The sequence below is a fragment of the Pleuronectes platessa genome, chromosome 20 (assembly GCF_947347685.1).
Source record: "Pleuronectes platessa chromosome 20, fPlePla1.1, whole genome shotgun sequence".
NCBI lineage: Eukaryota > Metazoa > Chordata > Actinopteri > Pleuronectiformes > Pleuronectidae > Pleuronectes > Pleuronectes platessa.
In genome coordinates, this window is record NC_070645.1 from 6154872 (window position 1) to 6172661 (window position 17790).

General features: G+C 42.7%; 1 protein-coding gene across 4 annotated transcripts in view; it reads right to left on the reverse strand.

Annotated features, from left to right (window-relative positions):
• Positions 1-17790, reverse strand: part of LOC128425802 (partitioning defective 3 homolog) — a 343569-nt gene that overhangs the window by 78738 nt on the left and 247041 nt on the right. For all 4 annotated transcript variants that reach the window (XM_053412630.1, XM_053412629.1, XM_053412628.1 and 1 more), the window contains 2 exons: positions 9742-9870; positions 279-581 (listed from right to left, as the gene is read on the reverse strand). In XM_053412630.1, coding sequence (XP_053268605.1) covers positions 279-581; positions 9742-9870 — 432 coding nt within the window. The remainder of the gene's footprint in view (positions 1-278; positions 582-9741; positions 9871-17790) is intronic.

Here is a 17790-nt window from a genome sequence, read left to right on the forward strand (position 1 = left end):
GGGTGTTGTTTTACCTTGTCTGTGGATTCTGCCTGCTTGTCTTGTGGGAGAAGGCTGTGATAACATGGTGTAAAGTTCATTGTTTTGAATTTGACATGTAAAGGTGAACAAATACTGTAATGTCACACTACGGCTTCTATATTATAGATGTGGTGTAAAGGAACATGAATGCTGCAAAGCACAAGCATCAGGGACCTTTGTTGTTGCAATGAATGGAGAACATAGTCAGTATTCTTCAACAACGCCTGTATATTAACTATTTTTTGGCTGCTCCTCACCTGTCTGGAGCTGCAGGGCGTCCATTGCGAGGTTTGTTGACTGTGGCATAGACAGCTTCCATCGGTGGGCCGTTGTTCTGAGGGCTCAAGGGAAGTTGCGGGGCCTGGGGACTTTGAGGGAGATGGTAGGGGTGACTGTAAGGGTCCATGCTACTGCTATCTACCGACGAGTCCAATGATCCGATTCCAGCGTAGGTCGGCTCTTCATCTGAGCTAAAGGTGCGACTGACGACATCTTGGATCTCGGCGTATTCCCTCTCTTTGGCCTGCTTCTCCCGGAATTCCCGCGTCTTGGCCTGTATTCTGTGATAAGCACAATGAAGAGAAAACGTTTGATAAAGGTTTTCTTCATTTGTGAATCATCCTGCATAAAAAATATGCAGACACCAAATAATTTTCCTAACTGGGAAGAACGATGGATTTTAAACTCAAAACCTCTAACAAGGATATTATCATTTTGCTTTTGTATGCCTTTGTCTTTGCCAACTAAAATTAGTGCAAAGTATATAAAATAGGCCAGAATTCATCTGTTCTCCAACACATCTATGATTTTCAGGCAGTGAGTTTGTTTAGTATGATTCTCACAAAGTATATCTACAATTATTGCTCCAGCTCTGTGGATGGAAAAACATTCATATAATTCTAAGACTGGAAACATTTTCATAAAGTTTTCATAGGGAACAGACAAATATAATAACTTAAAAACTGCATGCATTACATTGTGGCCAATAAATGTATTTATTTGAAGAAACAAAGAGATATTTAATGGTATTTGAGGTATTAACTTGTAAGTGAATAAGATACACAGCCAAAAGAGATAGGTAAAAAGAAAAAAAAAAGATCATAGCATAATATTCCATTCAAGACTCAGAGAGGCTCAAAGCAGCTTTAGGTTTAATCTTAGATTTAGATCAGTCCAGACTTTAGAGAGGCTCACTTTAACTTCTAAAGCAGCTTTCATGTCGGTAATAGGTAATAAGGATAGAGAAAATGAACTGGCCCTGTAGTTAGAGACACCATTTATCCTGCTTTTCCATCTATATGGAAAGAGTTTGTTGGTTCCCTTTCGCACACCTCATTCTGAGCCCTTGGAACATTTTGAACATGTATACGTTAGTTCTGAACCAAACACATTGGTTCCCAGCTGGAACCATCAAGTAGAATGTTTGTGAACAGTGATGACATCGATGTGCGCGTCATATTCAACAGTTTGAAAAGTGCTTCATTGTGCTTTGTGCAATGCCCTTAGTTGATGACACATCCTTGATTACAATGGTTCTACTCAAAACTGTTGGAAATGTGAGCTTGTTCACTCGATAGCACCAGGGTTCCAAGAATCCTGAATGTTGCTGGTCGAAGAACAAGATCTAATTAAGTGCAACAGAGCATGCAATATTATTCAAATATGCAGGTCTCCATGAGCCATTAGAGGGCTGAAATATGTGCACTGATCTTATTCCACAGGTCCTCGAACAAGAGGAGGTGGGAGGGAGACAGTTAGCTCCCCTCATCCTCCATCCCACGCCTTCCTCTCCCCAGGACCACTTCCACACAACAGAGCCTTTCACAGGACCTTTCCTGTCTCAGAGAACGGTTCCATGTGAATGCCCATCTGTCCGCAGCTAACAAGACTCAGTCATGGTCTTGCATGTGCTGGCATTGTAGGAGACGGGAGGGGGACATTGGGGAGTGGGGAGAAGGGCTGAGGACAGGCGGAGAGGGGGGAGTTGACCTCCTACTGCTGTGACCCTGGCAGCAGCCACCAGACTGCTCACTGGTTCCAGATGTTGTAGTACTGCTGTAGGGTAACACACATCCACACACATTCATACAAGCACGCCACCTCCCACTATTCCTAGACTTCCCGATTACCTCAGGTCATAGCTGACCTCTGACCCCCTGCTGCTCTTCACAGATGACTGACAGGCTCGGAACAGAACTAAAATCCCCCTAGTCCCATTTTCTCCCCCATGTCTGTGTATTTTAATAACAGTAATCACATTTCAAACAATCACCATTTTTCAGTGCCGGATTAACCCGATTTCCACATCTTACCCATAGACCGCCTTGTTTATTTTTAGCCGTCCAAAATCCCATCTTCTCAGCATTATCTCCACAATGAGATTCTGATGGAGGCCTGATGCAATGTTACATTATATGCAGTCATCCATAAAGCCTCTTAGCCTTTTTCCTGTATTTCTGCATTGTTTCAGACCAGGTACAGTATGGAAATGATCAAATCACATCACAGCTGTGCACACCCGGTGTGGTCTTACTTTAGCTTGTGCGGTCAAGAAAGAGAACACAGGCCACACAAGGACGAAAAATCAAATTCCCAGAAGCCCTTTCACCTGCCATCTGGCTAAAGTGATGTCAGATCTCTGCCAGAAAGGACCAGACAATGATGTTACCACAGGTTCACAGAAGTCCACTGGGATCTCAAGACCCTCTGGCATTTTATGGACTAATCTAATTCATAAGAACGGCGATATTGACATTTGGGATGAGATAATGGCCTCGGCTAGACTGGCGACACGAAGCTAAAAGAGAGAGAGAGACTTCTCTTTCAGGGCTCAAGAGTCCGACATGGATAAAGCTAATAGATGCATTTCAGTAAAAGGCTATTAACAAGCAAAAGCCACAGATGTGACTCATGCTTTTGTCATTAGTGTTGCTACAGTAAAATCCATCCTGCGTTGTAACTAATTTGCTTTCATCCATGCATCAACTTTCAAAAAAAGCTTGCATTTCATCGCAATGACACCCATCACATTTTCAGGGGAGAGGTCATGGCCCTTTTGTAAAACAAACCTTTCTGTCTGTGTGTTTGTGGAGAAAACATATCCACAATCCTAACCTGTCAATCTGCTGTGAGGCCTATTTCAACTTGTTCTGGCTGTCAGACAAAAATGCTGTATCATACAGTGTTAAATTTCCAGCTTCGGCCAGGTAGCAGCGGGTCTCTGTGGCAAACTGCCATTGGAACGCTACATTTATGCTGCAATTGTCATGATGTGTCAAGAATAAAACAATAAATCAAAATGTGTCTTGACATAAACAAAGGAAACCAGGATTTTATGTCGGTAAAGGTTGAATCAAACTGACTTTGATGATCCAGTTACTTTTCATCCAGATGTCCCATTATGGAAAGGGGAACTATAAACTACCATAAGAGAGTAGACTGTAAACAAATGTTTGTCTCGGTTTACAGACGATGAGTGTTTTTCTGAATCTCATTGAGTTGCTGTGAGATTTGGTACAGACAGTCTTGTTGCCCTGAGGATGAATTTTAAATGGTCTTTCCTTTTGCAGCATTAGGTAACAATCTTAATTTGGCTAATATTTCCTTGTGTGTTTTGCTGTGACAAGTACAGTGTCACAGAGATACTAGTCCGGCTGCAGATACTTGTTTTTGTCAAACGATTAATTTGGTTTTCCTTTTAGATAATTATCCAAAACCATGATCTTTTCACAACCTTTACCATCTGTTTTAAAACCTAAAACCTAAAAACACCTGTGATAAAACACTCCCACTGTGTCCAACATTCCCCTCCTCCCCCCTATGTCTTTTCTTCACTGTAATATGCTTATTAGCTCAAAACTTTCACACCAGCTAACTGCTTTCTTCTTGGGCAACCTGCAACTGCTGCTCCATGTCCAACTCCCTGCCTTACCCCACTTTCTCCTGAGAGACCACCCCCGCACTGTACCATATATATATACTCCATTAGCCAATTAATGGCCCAGCATGTTAACACCGAGGAAAGTGCTGCCCACACTAAACACATTATTACTCTACAGACCCAATTACTAGCCCTTTTCCTCTCGTCTTTTCTTACCAGACACTACAAGAAGAAGGGAAACTGCAATTTTGAATACCGTAAGCTTGGGAGGATTTTTATTTCAAAAAGGTGACAAGCAGCCCCTCTGTGGATTAAATTGTTTTGTTTTATAAATGGAACAACATCTGTCTATATCTTTATTTCAATTGTCTTGAAAAATGCTCATCAACTTGACATCAACAGTGGCGGGTTTATCGCTGATGAACCACAGAGTTGCATTGTGAACTGCAAAAGTGATTGATGAGCTGTTCTAAACAAAGCTCAAACATCGCTTTGCTATATAGTTACTGATGTGAAATATATATATAGTATAACACTATATCTGTACATTAATCCTCGCAAACCATGTTGTCTACATGCAAGATTTAAGAGCACTTTTATTTTGTATTCCGTTGTCATTTTCAACCCTTTCGATTAACATCGTATTTGGGGCTAAAAGCAACGCCTAGGATGAGAGACGCTAATTTCATGTCTACACGTGTCTTTGCAATCACTTTGTATGTAATTTAGACACATAAAACATTTGCGTCACATCATTACACATGGACCCCGACACATGTTTCTGTAACAGCTGATTTAAGTGAAGTTGTTTGGATGATGCTCTAAAGAAATCTACCAGTTACATTAATGCAGGCCAAGCAGTCAGACAGGCAGCAGACCCTGCAGTACTTACACAGATGTCAGGATGAAAGATACTTCCAGTATAACATAAGTAATTACTTGGTTTCTTGCATGTCTTTTTTTATTGTCAGTGCTTTGCTCTATGTTCGTACAAAAATAATTAACTTCACATCTACCTTTAATTAAAAGATGAATAAAAAAAATACAATGCTTACTCACTCCTTCATAGCAGTGCAGTGGAAAGGCATTTCCTCCTGGCCGGAGAGTCTAGACAGACTAATGATGAGGTTTTCAGGGCAGTAGAAGTTCAACGACTAATTCAGCGACTGACCATGTCTTCAAGAAATTCATGTGTCTGCCAGATGACATTATTCTGTCTTTATCCTCCAAATCCCTATTCCTATTATGTAGTTGTTTGTCATTCATTCACTGGACTAAAAGAGAAAACTGCACAATCACAGTAACTAAAAATGGATTTGAAATTATAATCTGGCTAAGGGTTCTTTTCAATGAGTAAACGTGAAAGCAACTGCTTTAACTCATTCTAATGGTAGAATGTGGGGCCTGGTGTAAACAGGTAACAACATGTCAACTAACCTCAAGCCCTTGTGAATAAATATCACTGTTTATCCAACAGAGACGATGTTTTCGACCAACAAAACCAACAGACTCCTCCATATGTGTGTCAATGTTTAATCTACCCAAAGGAAGGCCGGGGGGGGGGGGGGGGGGCTTGTATTCTCAAACACTCATTTTGAAGTCAGCACACTTAGAGGTTTGAAAACCTGCCTCCTCAATATGCATTGTTACCATGGTGGATGAAACAGAATGTATTTGCACTCTTACTTTCTCATCCAGACGCCTTGAATAGATTTTTCTTTTCAATACCCCCTCATCAAAACATGCTCTATTGTTCTGAAGTGCAGATGGAGGGCAGAATGATTCTGAATCTAATCAAAGTGCAGTAAATGACTCTGCGTGCAGCTGTCTGGGCAGAATCACAAACCTCCAATAGCCCATCTTTTGTGTTGACACTTGGCCCATAACAGCATAATGTAATCAGAAAAGATAATTGTGCAAGTTTCATGGTGTCAATTCACACTATTAATATTCACATTAACTTGCTGTAGGTATCCATGTAATTACAAATGTAATTACACTTCCAAATAAGCCAGAAAAAAGCTCCTTTGAACTCACTATGCAAATGCAAATGAAATAGGATACTGAAATAATGAGATGGTTTGACAAAGAGGAATGATAATGTTGGTGTCATGATCACATGGGACAGAAAAAAGGAAAAGAAAGGATCTGCTTTTTAGCCCTTTTTAAAATGAACATGGTATAATAATCCAAGTATCCTCGGCACAAGGTCAAACATGTTCCCTGTGCGTGTTGGACTCCCCTAGGATTACCCTATGTCACCAATTCTGTTCTGTGATTTTCATTTACAGGATTTCAAGGTGCAGCCATGGTGAGGAGTGTGCTGGCTTGGGAACCTCAAAACTGCGTCTCTGCTTTTTATAAATAATGTGATTCTGTTGGCTTCATCAGACCGTGACCTCCAATGTGCACTGGGGCAGTTCGCAGCCGAGTGTGAAGTGGTCGGGACAAGCAGCAGCGCCTCCAAGTCCAAAGGCATGATTCTCTGCCCGACAGTAGATTGCACTGGGGTGAGTTGTTGCCACAACTGAAGACGATTAAGTACCTCTGAGTCTTTTTCATGAGTGAGGAGAAGATGAAGCATGAGATGGGCCGGTGGGGCTTCAGAAGTAATGTGGGTGTTGTACTGGACTGTGGTGAAGAAAAAACTAAAGCAAAACCCTCAATTTACCAGCCGATCTAAATTCCAACCCTCACCAATGGTAATAAGCTCTGGGTAGTGACTGAACAAAGATTGGGAATACAAACTGCCGAAATGAGTTTCATCAGTCGGGTGCCTGGACTCAGCTTAGAGAAGAACTGCTGCTCCTTCATGTCAAAGAGAGTCACTCAAGATACTTCGAGCATCTAATCAGGATGCCTCGTGGGCGATTTCCATTGGAGGTTTACTCGCCCATCTGGGAACAAGCCTTGGAGTAGACGTGGAACTCGCTGGAGGGATTACATATCCCATCTGGCCCAGGAATGCCTCAGAATCCCCCAGGAGGAGCAGGAAAGTGTGGCTGGAGAAAGACTGCCTTTGTGACCTCCAATATGCGTAAGAAAATTGATGGAAGAATGGAACAAAAACTTCAATAAAGGACCCCATTCTTGATCCATGTTTGTCAAAAAGGAATTGTGCTGACCGATCTTTGAAATACTGGTCAGACTTTGTTTTTCTGGAGTCAGCAAGAAGTCAAACAACAAACCAGAGGAAGCGGGTCACTGTCGAGGAAAAACAGTCAGTAATGTGTTCTACTGTGGTCTGGGAAATGGGAACAAGGAGAGTGGCAGTGGAGTGCTGGCCGCTGATTAGAAGCCAGCCAGACACATGCAGATAAGAGAGAATGGACATTATAATCAGCTGCCACAGAGACATACAGGCTGAATGAAGTTCAGTTCAGGCCGAAAATGAGGAGGGAACATTGTTAGGTTGTCTTTGTGTGCTCCCCACTTTGGCCGGAAAATGTAGTTTTTGGGCGAACGTGTGCAGAGATAAGTCAGAGAACGATAGAAGCTCCAACAACACCACCTGCCCTGTGTTCCTTTCTTTCCCTCTCCTCTCCCCAATGGCCCTGCATGAATGAGGCAACAGCCAAAGAGACGGCTTCTCTCCAACCACCCAGGGTCCAATCAGAGAGCTTGTTGTCTTCTCAGTCCTCTCAACATGAGCCAATCAGGCAGGGCTGTCTTGGGTGCTGTCCACAGGCATAAATAACCCAGAGTAAAGGTTGCCACTGCTGGGCTGAACAGTGATTAAGATCAGCCTAACCACGGGCTCTAATGCTGCTTTGATGAGACATGAATCAACCAATCAGAAGAGCCGTATACATTCTGCCAACAAAACAATCGTCTCTGATAACCACTACATCAGGTCGATGAACTGCACTGTGCAGTGGTAATTAAGTCAAAGTTTTATGCACTCAATTCTCTATCATCTTTAATGCTGATTCCATAAGCAGCTGACAAGATATCAATTAGAAGAACATTTTCATTAATAATAAACAGGTCAGGTCTGTAAGGACTAAAAATGGCCAAACCATAAATTGCATGAATCATATCAAGGTCACAGTTTTAAATATATGACTATAGCTACCTTATTGCAGGGCAAAAATGGCAGGTTTTATGAATTAATTTGCCTTACCTCTTCTCTGACTCCTATTTTGAATCACTAAAAGCCCCTGTCAAACCGTCTGCATTAATTAATGATCGCTAATGTCAGCCGAGCTGGGGGTTTGGCTGCAGCCCATCCCATATCGTGCTGACACATTGTGCTGGCTTGACGACTGCCAGCTTCGGGAAACCCGTAACGGACCGATCCATAATTTCATAAACACACTCTGAAATGGTCCCGTCTCCGTGGCAGCAATGCAATCAATCTGAGTGTGTACCTAAAGCGGAGACCTACGACAATTAAATGTAGCACCCTGGGAGTGTAATATAGTAGCGCAACCAAAAAAAACAAGACGTAATGGATTTCTGAGCTGTCGTCCTGCTGAACTCTAATGCTTTGAATATCGACTTGGCTTCATGGCAGGTTGGTTTATTATTACCCGCCACCACTTCCCTCAGGATTCACTTTCCATTAACCGAGGGACAATCCTGGCCTGACTGAGTGATGGGATTTTGGAGCAGGTACAAAAGGAAAGAATTAGGTTGCCCTGGTTGGGACTGGAGCTCACACATGCAGAACGGACACAAACAAGACAAGGAATGAGAATGTGCTGTAAGACAAAGTAGCGCACAAAGAAATTGGTTAGTGTGTGTGTGTATGTGTGGGTAAGGGGGGAGTTGAGGGCATGTACTCTACATATCTCATGGCCACCATGCATCTGTGTTGATTCTGCTGCTTAGGATGACGGTCGTCTGGGAGCTGCTCAAAGGGGAGAGATCTGGATGGAGAGCCAGGCACACTGGTCTCCAGACTGCACTGAGGGAAATAGGTTGGGCCCTCAGCCAGAGGGGTCTGCACCCACATTTTGAGAGGACCTTCATTGCAAGTCATAGTTGAATACTGAAAATAAATGTGCTCCAGCTTTTTCAGCGAGGCCTCCAGATGTTCTATTCAGCAGGGAAGAGGCCCTTTCTGAGTTTTTTTTTTGTGTGTGTATGTGTTCACACATGTTTGTGTTTGTGGTACCGTGCATTTTCAACACCCATCCATCCTTCTCTCTCTCTTCGCTGTAAGAGGGAACGGTATCAAGCCCTATTGTTTCTATTCAATTAGCTGTCATTACCAATGGCAGTTTGATTACTGAGTTCATTTGGCTGGTAGAGAACAATGGCAGCAGCAAGCTGTCTTTTTATTCAGCCTGCCACCAATATTGTCTTGCCTGCTGGAGAATTAAATGGGGCTTGTCTTTGAGGGATGAGGTGCACGCGGAAAAACCAAAGCTTTTGCCTTTTTCTTGTGGACGTCCTGATGTCCACAAACACTGGAGGACACAGAGCCAAGAGGGCTTGATAAAAAGGAACAGCATATTCTTGAACGATTAACAACCTGGTAGAGCTGCAGGAGAAGACAAATGCAGAGCTACATCGATTTCGCTATTATAATGAGCACCATTCAATCATGCCAAATCCACAGGGGCCTACGAGCACCATTAGGAGGTCAGTGCCTCTGAATGGCACAGGCAACAACAATCCATAAATGATCTATTTAATGTACTGATATAAAAGAACGGGGCATTTCACAAATTGACATGTGAGTGCTTTCCCAGAATTTCCCGACCTTGCGCCACCATTTTGTTAATTAGGTAGTTTGCTAATTTTCCAGTCAGCAGTGTCTTTTTCCCCCTTTGTTCGGCCGGGACTTAATTGTTTCGGCTTTTAGCGAGCCAAGGCTCTGTCTGAGCACTCACCTCTCCTGTTCCAATCTCATCCGCAGGGTCTCATCCTCTGACGCCTGCACGTCCTCCGCTTTAGATTTACTGGAGCTCTTCCTCTCCATCCTGTCTCCTGGTTGCTCATCCTTCCGGTGCTTTCCAAACCTGAGTAAAAGAGGAGGGCACACTGGATTTAATTGAGGCCCAGGCTTTAATCATTTCAAATGCAATATCGATCATTTTCTTTTTTTTACAAATGCATTTCTACTCCTTTGTCCAGGTTTTTTATTTGAAATGCTCAGTAGGAAATTAAAGTGTCAAACTGTCACAATCCTCAGTTTGGGTTTGTATTGGCGTGACAGCTCAGGAGGAGTCTCCTCGGGCAACCATTCGTTATCTAATGAATAACTTGGCCTTTTTCAAATAAATGCAATCAAAATGCAGCAAGCCATATAAAAAGATAACTCTATATAGCAAGTTCCCTCCCAGACAATACTCAATCTAGCATGGCACACAGTGTTAAAAGAAAGTCTGAAGCAGACTTTTTTAGAGATGGGGTAGGCTCCCCATTCCGTCCCTCAGCTGCAGAGTTTCCTGAGTGAGAGGAGCAGTGACAGCTCATGATTTAGTTTTGAGGGTGGAGGGAACAAACCACCTGCAAATGGGCGAAATGTAATGTAATGTAAAACTGCAGGCAACCACCAAGCTGGCGGCATCATTTGTAAGTTTCTAGGCGGTGTCACCAACTTCTACATTTTAATGACAGGAGTGACACGCCGCTGCGGTAAATCCGTGACAGCCTAACTGGAGGTGAGAATAAGTCAAGCCGGTGATCGCAAAGTCCTCTGGTCAGCCAAGCTTGCCGCTCGGAAAATGAATAAGTGGAGTCTGTGGCTGTGCGAGGGGTGTGGGGAAATGATGATGATGAGGAATGAAAATAGAGGGGAGGCATACAGTTGACAGGAGTATGGCGCATTTACAGGGCTGCACACTCACAAACACGGATAATAAACGGACAACTCCATAGTCGGACTCCACTGTATTACTCACAACAATGTGCTTGTGGGTAACACTAGGATCGGAGCCAACTTTACACATGTGCACAGCATTTAGGGATAAAGGTTAAACTCTCTGATGCGACAGAACAGGAAAGGCAATATCGTGAAAGTGTGATGTCATTTCCTGCTGCTCCACAATGGGGCCATCTGTGGAGGAAGTCGAAATGGCAGGATACACAAAAAGGATGTATTAAAGACAGATATCCAGGAAGTACACACAACGGTCATTTTGCACATGCAGAAGCACATCTGCACACCATATACAGTAGACTCAATGTCACTGTATCCACTACAATTTCTGGTATGTGGTTCTCAATATATATATATATATATATGAACCTGCAAATTGAATAGGTTTATCTGATCACTATATCTACATATGTTGATAACGTATGAGAAGTGATATTTGAGGAATATTTATATAAAAGTGGCAAGGGTAGACATGACTGTTGCACTTTGGTTGGATTAAGCACAGGAGGTCCAACAAAGGCCATAAATTAACGTAACATCCTTCGTTCAGTTTCAACTTCCCCAACCGATGGGTTTGGAAAAGCATTTTTCAGTTTTTCATTACATCTCCTAATGAAAAGCAGAGAACAAGACACTCACAGTTGGAGAATATGAGAAAATATATTACCATGAATGGCAAAATACTGCCTGTGGTAAAGCTGAGAATGTTTGGTTAGAAATTGGTAAAGGTCAAATATTTACTGAAATGATGTTAGGTTGTGCAAGAAACCTAACATTCTGAATGTGGAACTACTTAAGGTGTGCACTTTAACCGGCTCCAAATGTGAAAACTCAATTTAAAAAATGTGAGGAGCGCAGACCTTGTGCTTTTGATTGTTGACTTATGATTGTCAGGTTGTTGGAAACCAGGCCACCTATATGAACAAATGCGATGATTGTACAGACAGGGCAATAAGAGAACGTGTACGGACACAGGGGCATAACTCCACAAGTGAAGGAAATTCAATAAATATAATCACAGCAAAGGGCTGGACGTTTATTGAGTGTTCATATTGCATAAGGTAACGCTGTGTACTCGCACTGCACATAGATGTCGAATACGATGTTCCACATGGGCTTTTTTTTTTTGCGGTCCCGTTCAATTTCAGGCAGTGGCACAGGAGAGAGCATTAAGCTCTGCGGTCTCCCAGCCCCACGCTGCTTCACTTCGAGTTTATTTTTACCTTCCTCGTAGCTGAGCTTTATTTGACAGTTTGAAAACTTTCTCTGAAAGAGGAAAAAAATCACATCAGACAAGGTTGACTTTGGGCCAGTGGAAGTGAATCAATTCATGAAATTGGAGACTGTTTCCCTCATAGATGTTTATTATTCTACTTTACATTAAAAGCAACCGGCAGCTTTGTGGAATTGGCTTCTCTGTGGTAGGGGCTGCTTTGGAATTGTAATCTTTTGAATGGGCTGTGGCCTGGTGGGATATCTGACTTTGTGGTTGTGCAGGGAGCCCAGGAGAGGCAGAGGGAGTGATATGTGGGTTCCTTTGTAGCACAGATAGCATACATTACCTGATTAATTAATCAACAAATGGCTCTACTAAGGCATAAAACTCCAGGCAGGGGCTGAGAATGCTAATAATAGTGAACCTGCTATCTATCACCAGGGCAGGTGACAGCTTCCCTCACCTCACTTCAAAGACTTTCATTAACTTCCTACAAAAAATTCACCTCCTTCTATACTTCCAATTCTCAGTCTCTTCTTATGCCAACCCACCTAACAACACAAGATAACCTTAGGGGAGACAAACTTCTGCCCTCAGCACTTATTGTCCTCATACTGGACCGACATCAATACGGTTAGAGATTTGTCATGGTGAAACATATTGGCGGATTAGACTGAGCAGGATCCTGGGCAGCTCCCGTATGAAAGGCTATTCCCCCATCGCCAGTGGCTTGAGTAGCAGGTTCCACATCAAAGCAGAGGCAGAGGAAAGGGACAATCCTACCAAGGCTATTAGACGGCTCGAGACACTTGCCGGTTTACCAACATGGCTCTGCCCTTCCTGTTGAAACCCCTAGTCCTGCAAGTGGGGACTACAGGGGAGCACAGGATTATCCACCACACCTTCAATGATGCACAAACCGCAATGTAATATTTCTAAACTCAACACTTTCTTGGCAGAAAGAGATCGGAGATCAGAAATCTGTGGCATCAGTGTTTGTTTCAAGTACTAGCTACTGACTTTCAACCCTGTCTCTGAAACTAAGTGTCTCGTCTGAGAAACGAAGGGAATCGGATAGATTTTTGGTTCATCTCGGTCAGAAGGGAGGAAATAAACTCGGCTGTCTCTATGGCAACACTTGAGCCAGTATTGGCACCTTGGCATTAATTAGGACTGGCATCAGGATCCTTGTATTGAGAGTGAGGTTGTTGAGGCTTGATAATAAGATATTGATTGGCAGCAGCAAGTCATGGATAGAATGACAATGGAGGAACTACACTGCAGTTTGGCAAAGAGAACTTCATTTGACCTAAAAGACTGACCAGCCAGTTGTATTGCGATGTGGCTGCACAGCACTAAAACTACCACCCAGAAGTCTGGACATTGTTGAAATCATTTTTTCAATGCAAGCTGCAACAGCTAAGTGAATTAAGTATATTATGAGTATACAACTTGACTCTCAATCAGAACAATATAACAACAAACCTCATTTGATGACATTGTGAAGCAACACTGAACAACAGGAGTTGTTTCCTTCAACACCATGCCCAGGAAAACTGACGAAAAGACTGACTTACTGGTTCGCAGTGTGTTTTTTCTTTGTCATTCATAACATAGGTCTAGAATTTTTTAGACAATCTACTCATTAATTGTTACATATCATATCATTGATCTCAATCGTCCACATATTAGCTTTTTCCAGAAGAAAGCGGATCTTTGAATCAAGATTATTAACATGAATGACTATTTGACTTGCATTAGTCACCATTTGAGCAACACCTGGACTTCCCCATTCAAGCAGGTGAACAATGATACGCCATTTACCTCCTCAAAAAGCTCTGATCTTTTTCTGCCTCAGTCCCCCGGACCAAAGCTCTGTTTAATGATCCGTTCCTAAGCATCTATCTCACTGTGACGGACAGCAGGTAAGAGTGATGAATACAGAAATGCAGAGGGGCCCCTCAAAAGACAAAGAACAGAGGTGCAGAGAGATGGTGATCACAGAACCACCTGGGTAGAGAGATGTTTAGTTAAGATTAAATGAGTGCAAACACAATAGCTGAGTAAGATGCTGTGTTGATCATACGTATTGTGATTTGCACACAGAAACCAGATATGATCTTTAGGCTTCTTTCCAAGCTCCAGCTGATTTGTGCTATTCATCATTGTTTGGTCTTGATAATGTCTGATTGGTCATTAAACCTCATTTAGACACTCAAACACGTGTCAGCCATATATAATATATGCTTTATTAATGCTGTGATAGCCACTGATGCGATGAAACATTGAGAGTGAAATTGAAGTGTTCAATCAAAGTGTTCTCGGTCACACATCAGCTGACAGCATCTCATAAAACTAAACCTTTTTATATACTGATGCACATTCGGCATACTGTGTTATATCTGGTTTTACTGCATGTATTCTAGCTTTACCTGAAAAGAAGTCAGTAAATATGTACTCCATTCAATATGATACATCATCTTATAGCACTGAAAACCGAAGGGTTTATACTACTAGCAGTCGGTGCCTCATACATCATCTTCATTGATTTTACAGGGTAATAATACTTCAAGGCTGCCGCACAACAGTGTAGAGTAAAAAAAAAGTTCAGGGCAGGATTTCCAAACAGTGAGTAAAATAAAATTATGCAAAGCCTCAAAGCCGGTTTGATTGTTACAATCATTTAATCTTGGGAGCAGATTTGAGAGAAGCAAATCTGTTTTGACATCTTCTGAGGGGAATTTTGTGGTTTGCTCACAGGAAGTTTCTGACTTAGGGAGCAGGAGCTGTCTATTCTTTTCTCTTATCTGTGGTTCTTAAAAAGTAAATCCATTGATGCCAGGGACCGAATGGTTTAACCCTCACATGATGCACTCCTCATATGAGTGGTTAAATTTTCTGGCATTATTCAAACCTGCAAATGGAACAGGTGAGCCAGAGAGGAGGAAAAAGAAAGACTGCATCTATCAATTTGAGTAAGTGACGAGATGATGATGATTTCAAGGGCAGACAAAAAAGAATCATTATCGTTTCTGCTCAGCGGACCTGAAAGTTAATCCAAATCTCCCAGGGCGATGTCCCCTGCAGAGGCCTGATGTGGTGTCTGAGCCCCCATCCCTCCAAACCGTATTGGTTGCTGTGGGGAAGTAAATAAATAACCATGCCTCCACCCACTGCATTTCATTGTGACCATCCGTTAAGCGCCGCAGAAAATACACTTTTATTCAGAGCCGAGAGACAATATTATCCTCTTATTGATGGCAAAAAGTACACAGCAGAAAGTTAAGATGAGAACAAACACACACACACACACAATGCTCCTTTTTCTATCTTCTCCCCTCCCTGTCAAAGGCAAGGCCATGCCAATAGGAAGAAGTGCAGGATTTCTACACAGTGCGGCACCGAGGGCAAAACCCTGACAGTGGCATGTAATTTTAATAGCTCCTTGTTAGAAAAGGTGAGGCTGTCGGATTTGTCTGTCCTCCTCGCCAGCTGAGTGTTGTTGCAGCTGTGGCGAGTAAACATTCTCTTCCCGGGGTGACACACACAGATGCCTTTTAAAAAAATCCAATAAGAAAGTCAGAGAAAGAAAAAGGGAGCGAGAGAGTTTTTTTTCTCGCCCCTCTTCCTTACAAATCGCATTGTGACCCAGCGATCGTTAACAGGCATTAAAGGGGCATTCGTTATCGTCGAGTGGCCTCTGCATAACGTTGCCACCACCGGTTTCCAGGGACACCGACCCCAGAGAGGAATGGGAGGATATTCTCCCATCATTCCTCCAGCCTCAAGCTCAACACCGGACGATTATCTCCTTCCCCGCGGAACTCATTATCTGCAACCTGTAATGTCAGTCAGCGCTTTCCCTGCTCAGCCAGACCTCTTTTGAACCAGAATCTACAATTTGATGCATCTCTTAAGGAAAGGAAAGGGGTTTTAAGAGTTTTAAGAGAAAGACTGCAACCAGAGATTCATCAGAGAATGCGTACGATCTGAGGATTCACCACCGTGGGGGGAATGTGTCTTCAGAATAACACAACTCTTAATGCAGCTGCACATCTCACTCCCTTTAAGAGGGACTCTGCCTCTTACAGGTCACAGCAAGATATGACATCTCTCTGCTTTCACTCCATTGGTCAAGGGCTTGCACACACAGAACCAATTGATTTCCACCCAGGGGGGTTGGGATTTTGATTGGCTGCAGCTATGGAGGGAGGCCAGCCCTAATTCTGCCACCGACGGTGTGAAAACAGTGGGTAGAGGTGCAGGAGGAGGGAGGATGGGAGTCAAGACGGTTCATGCCGGGTGGAAGAGTGGCGTGTCCCGCATTGTGGAGGCATGACATGCATTTATGCATGACATCAGGCCGTGCCCCAGGAGGGGGACAGCGCCACGGGCTAGATGGAGATAAAATGATTCTCACCAGAAACTTCTATGACTCTTCGGTCTCCTAGCTGAGCAAAGAAGACACCGCTGACAACGTTGGAGAATTCTCTGTTTCAGAGACGCTCTATGTGTTCTTCCACCATGTCAAAACATTGAAAATGAAAAACAATTTGTGGGCGACCGAATTGCGAGTCAGATAATTGTATTTAAATGACTCTTTTCAACCAATATCATTGTACCAATCCTGTTTACCATAAAGAGGTTATTATATGGAAATGAAGATTTTGCCAGATATACAGATGATATTGCATAGAAATTGCTGTATCGCCCTTTCAAAATAATTGTTTTCATCCTTAAATATATATTTTTTCCCTGCTCTGTCAATCTGAATTTTCTTATATTTCTGTTATTCTACAGCTCGGTATTCTCCGATCAGTTTTTCCCCTCTCTTCACACTTCTCTTTCAGAATTTATCTTTCTGGCTTGCTTCGTTGGAGCCAGTATGTGTGTCCAATCGCCTGATCAACAACTGCATTCCACCACTTGTCTCGTTGTAAGTAGACATAGATAACCAAAGACAAACAGAGTCTTTCTACACCACCAACAACACCCCCGCAGGAGGAGGAAAAAGGTTTGGACTAAAATAAGTGTATGCGTGTGAAGAATGGTCAGTCACAGAGAGCCACAGGGCTATTTAAGGTGGTATCCCATCCTACAGATACTTCATTGTACTTCGATACCGTGTTTGGGTGTGTGTGTGTGTGTGTGTGTGTGTGTTTCTGAGTCTATGTTTGTATGTGTGTGTGTTTGTGTGTGGGAGGGCATGGTAGATTTTAAAAATCAGACTTAATCCGCTCTTATTGAAAAAGGTTCTTTACAGCCACAGAGACCAGAGCTGCAGCGACATCCAAGATGGTAGAATTACATCAGAGTGAATGGCCAAAGATGTTCCTCGCCTTTAAACTAACAACTTTCAATATCAAAGCAACGTTCAGCTCTGGGGATTTGTATGAGTGTGAGTATGAGTGTCTATAAATGTCCGTCTATCTATGAAAAAGTACTTGCACATGAGTGAGGCTTATGTGCTGGGAAAAAAATAAGCATTAATCACTATGTGTTGCAATTATTCATATTTAAGCAAAAGCAGGTGCACACAAGGATATGTATGTGTGTTTGTGTGTGTGCTTGTATATCAAGGGACAGCTTGGCTTGTCCATATTTCATAACAGCCTGTGCAATACAAAGGAGGAGGCCCAGCCCAACATGATTGCCTTTAATGTTTCACATAAATCACAGAGTTGTGTGTGTGTGTGTGTGTATATGAGAGCGGGGGGTGGAGGGTTCGGGTTGCACACACTCAGAGGAACGCTTCAAATGCCTGACACCACTGATTAAAGCCTCTCATTACAACACAAATAAACAGTCCAAACACATTCATGAATCCATCTGTTAAAGTGT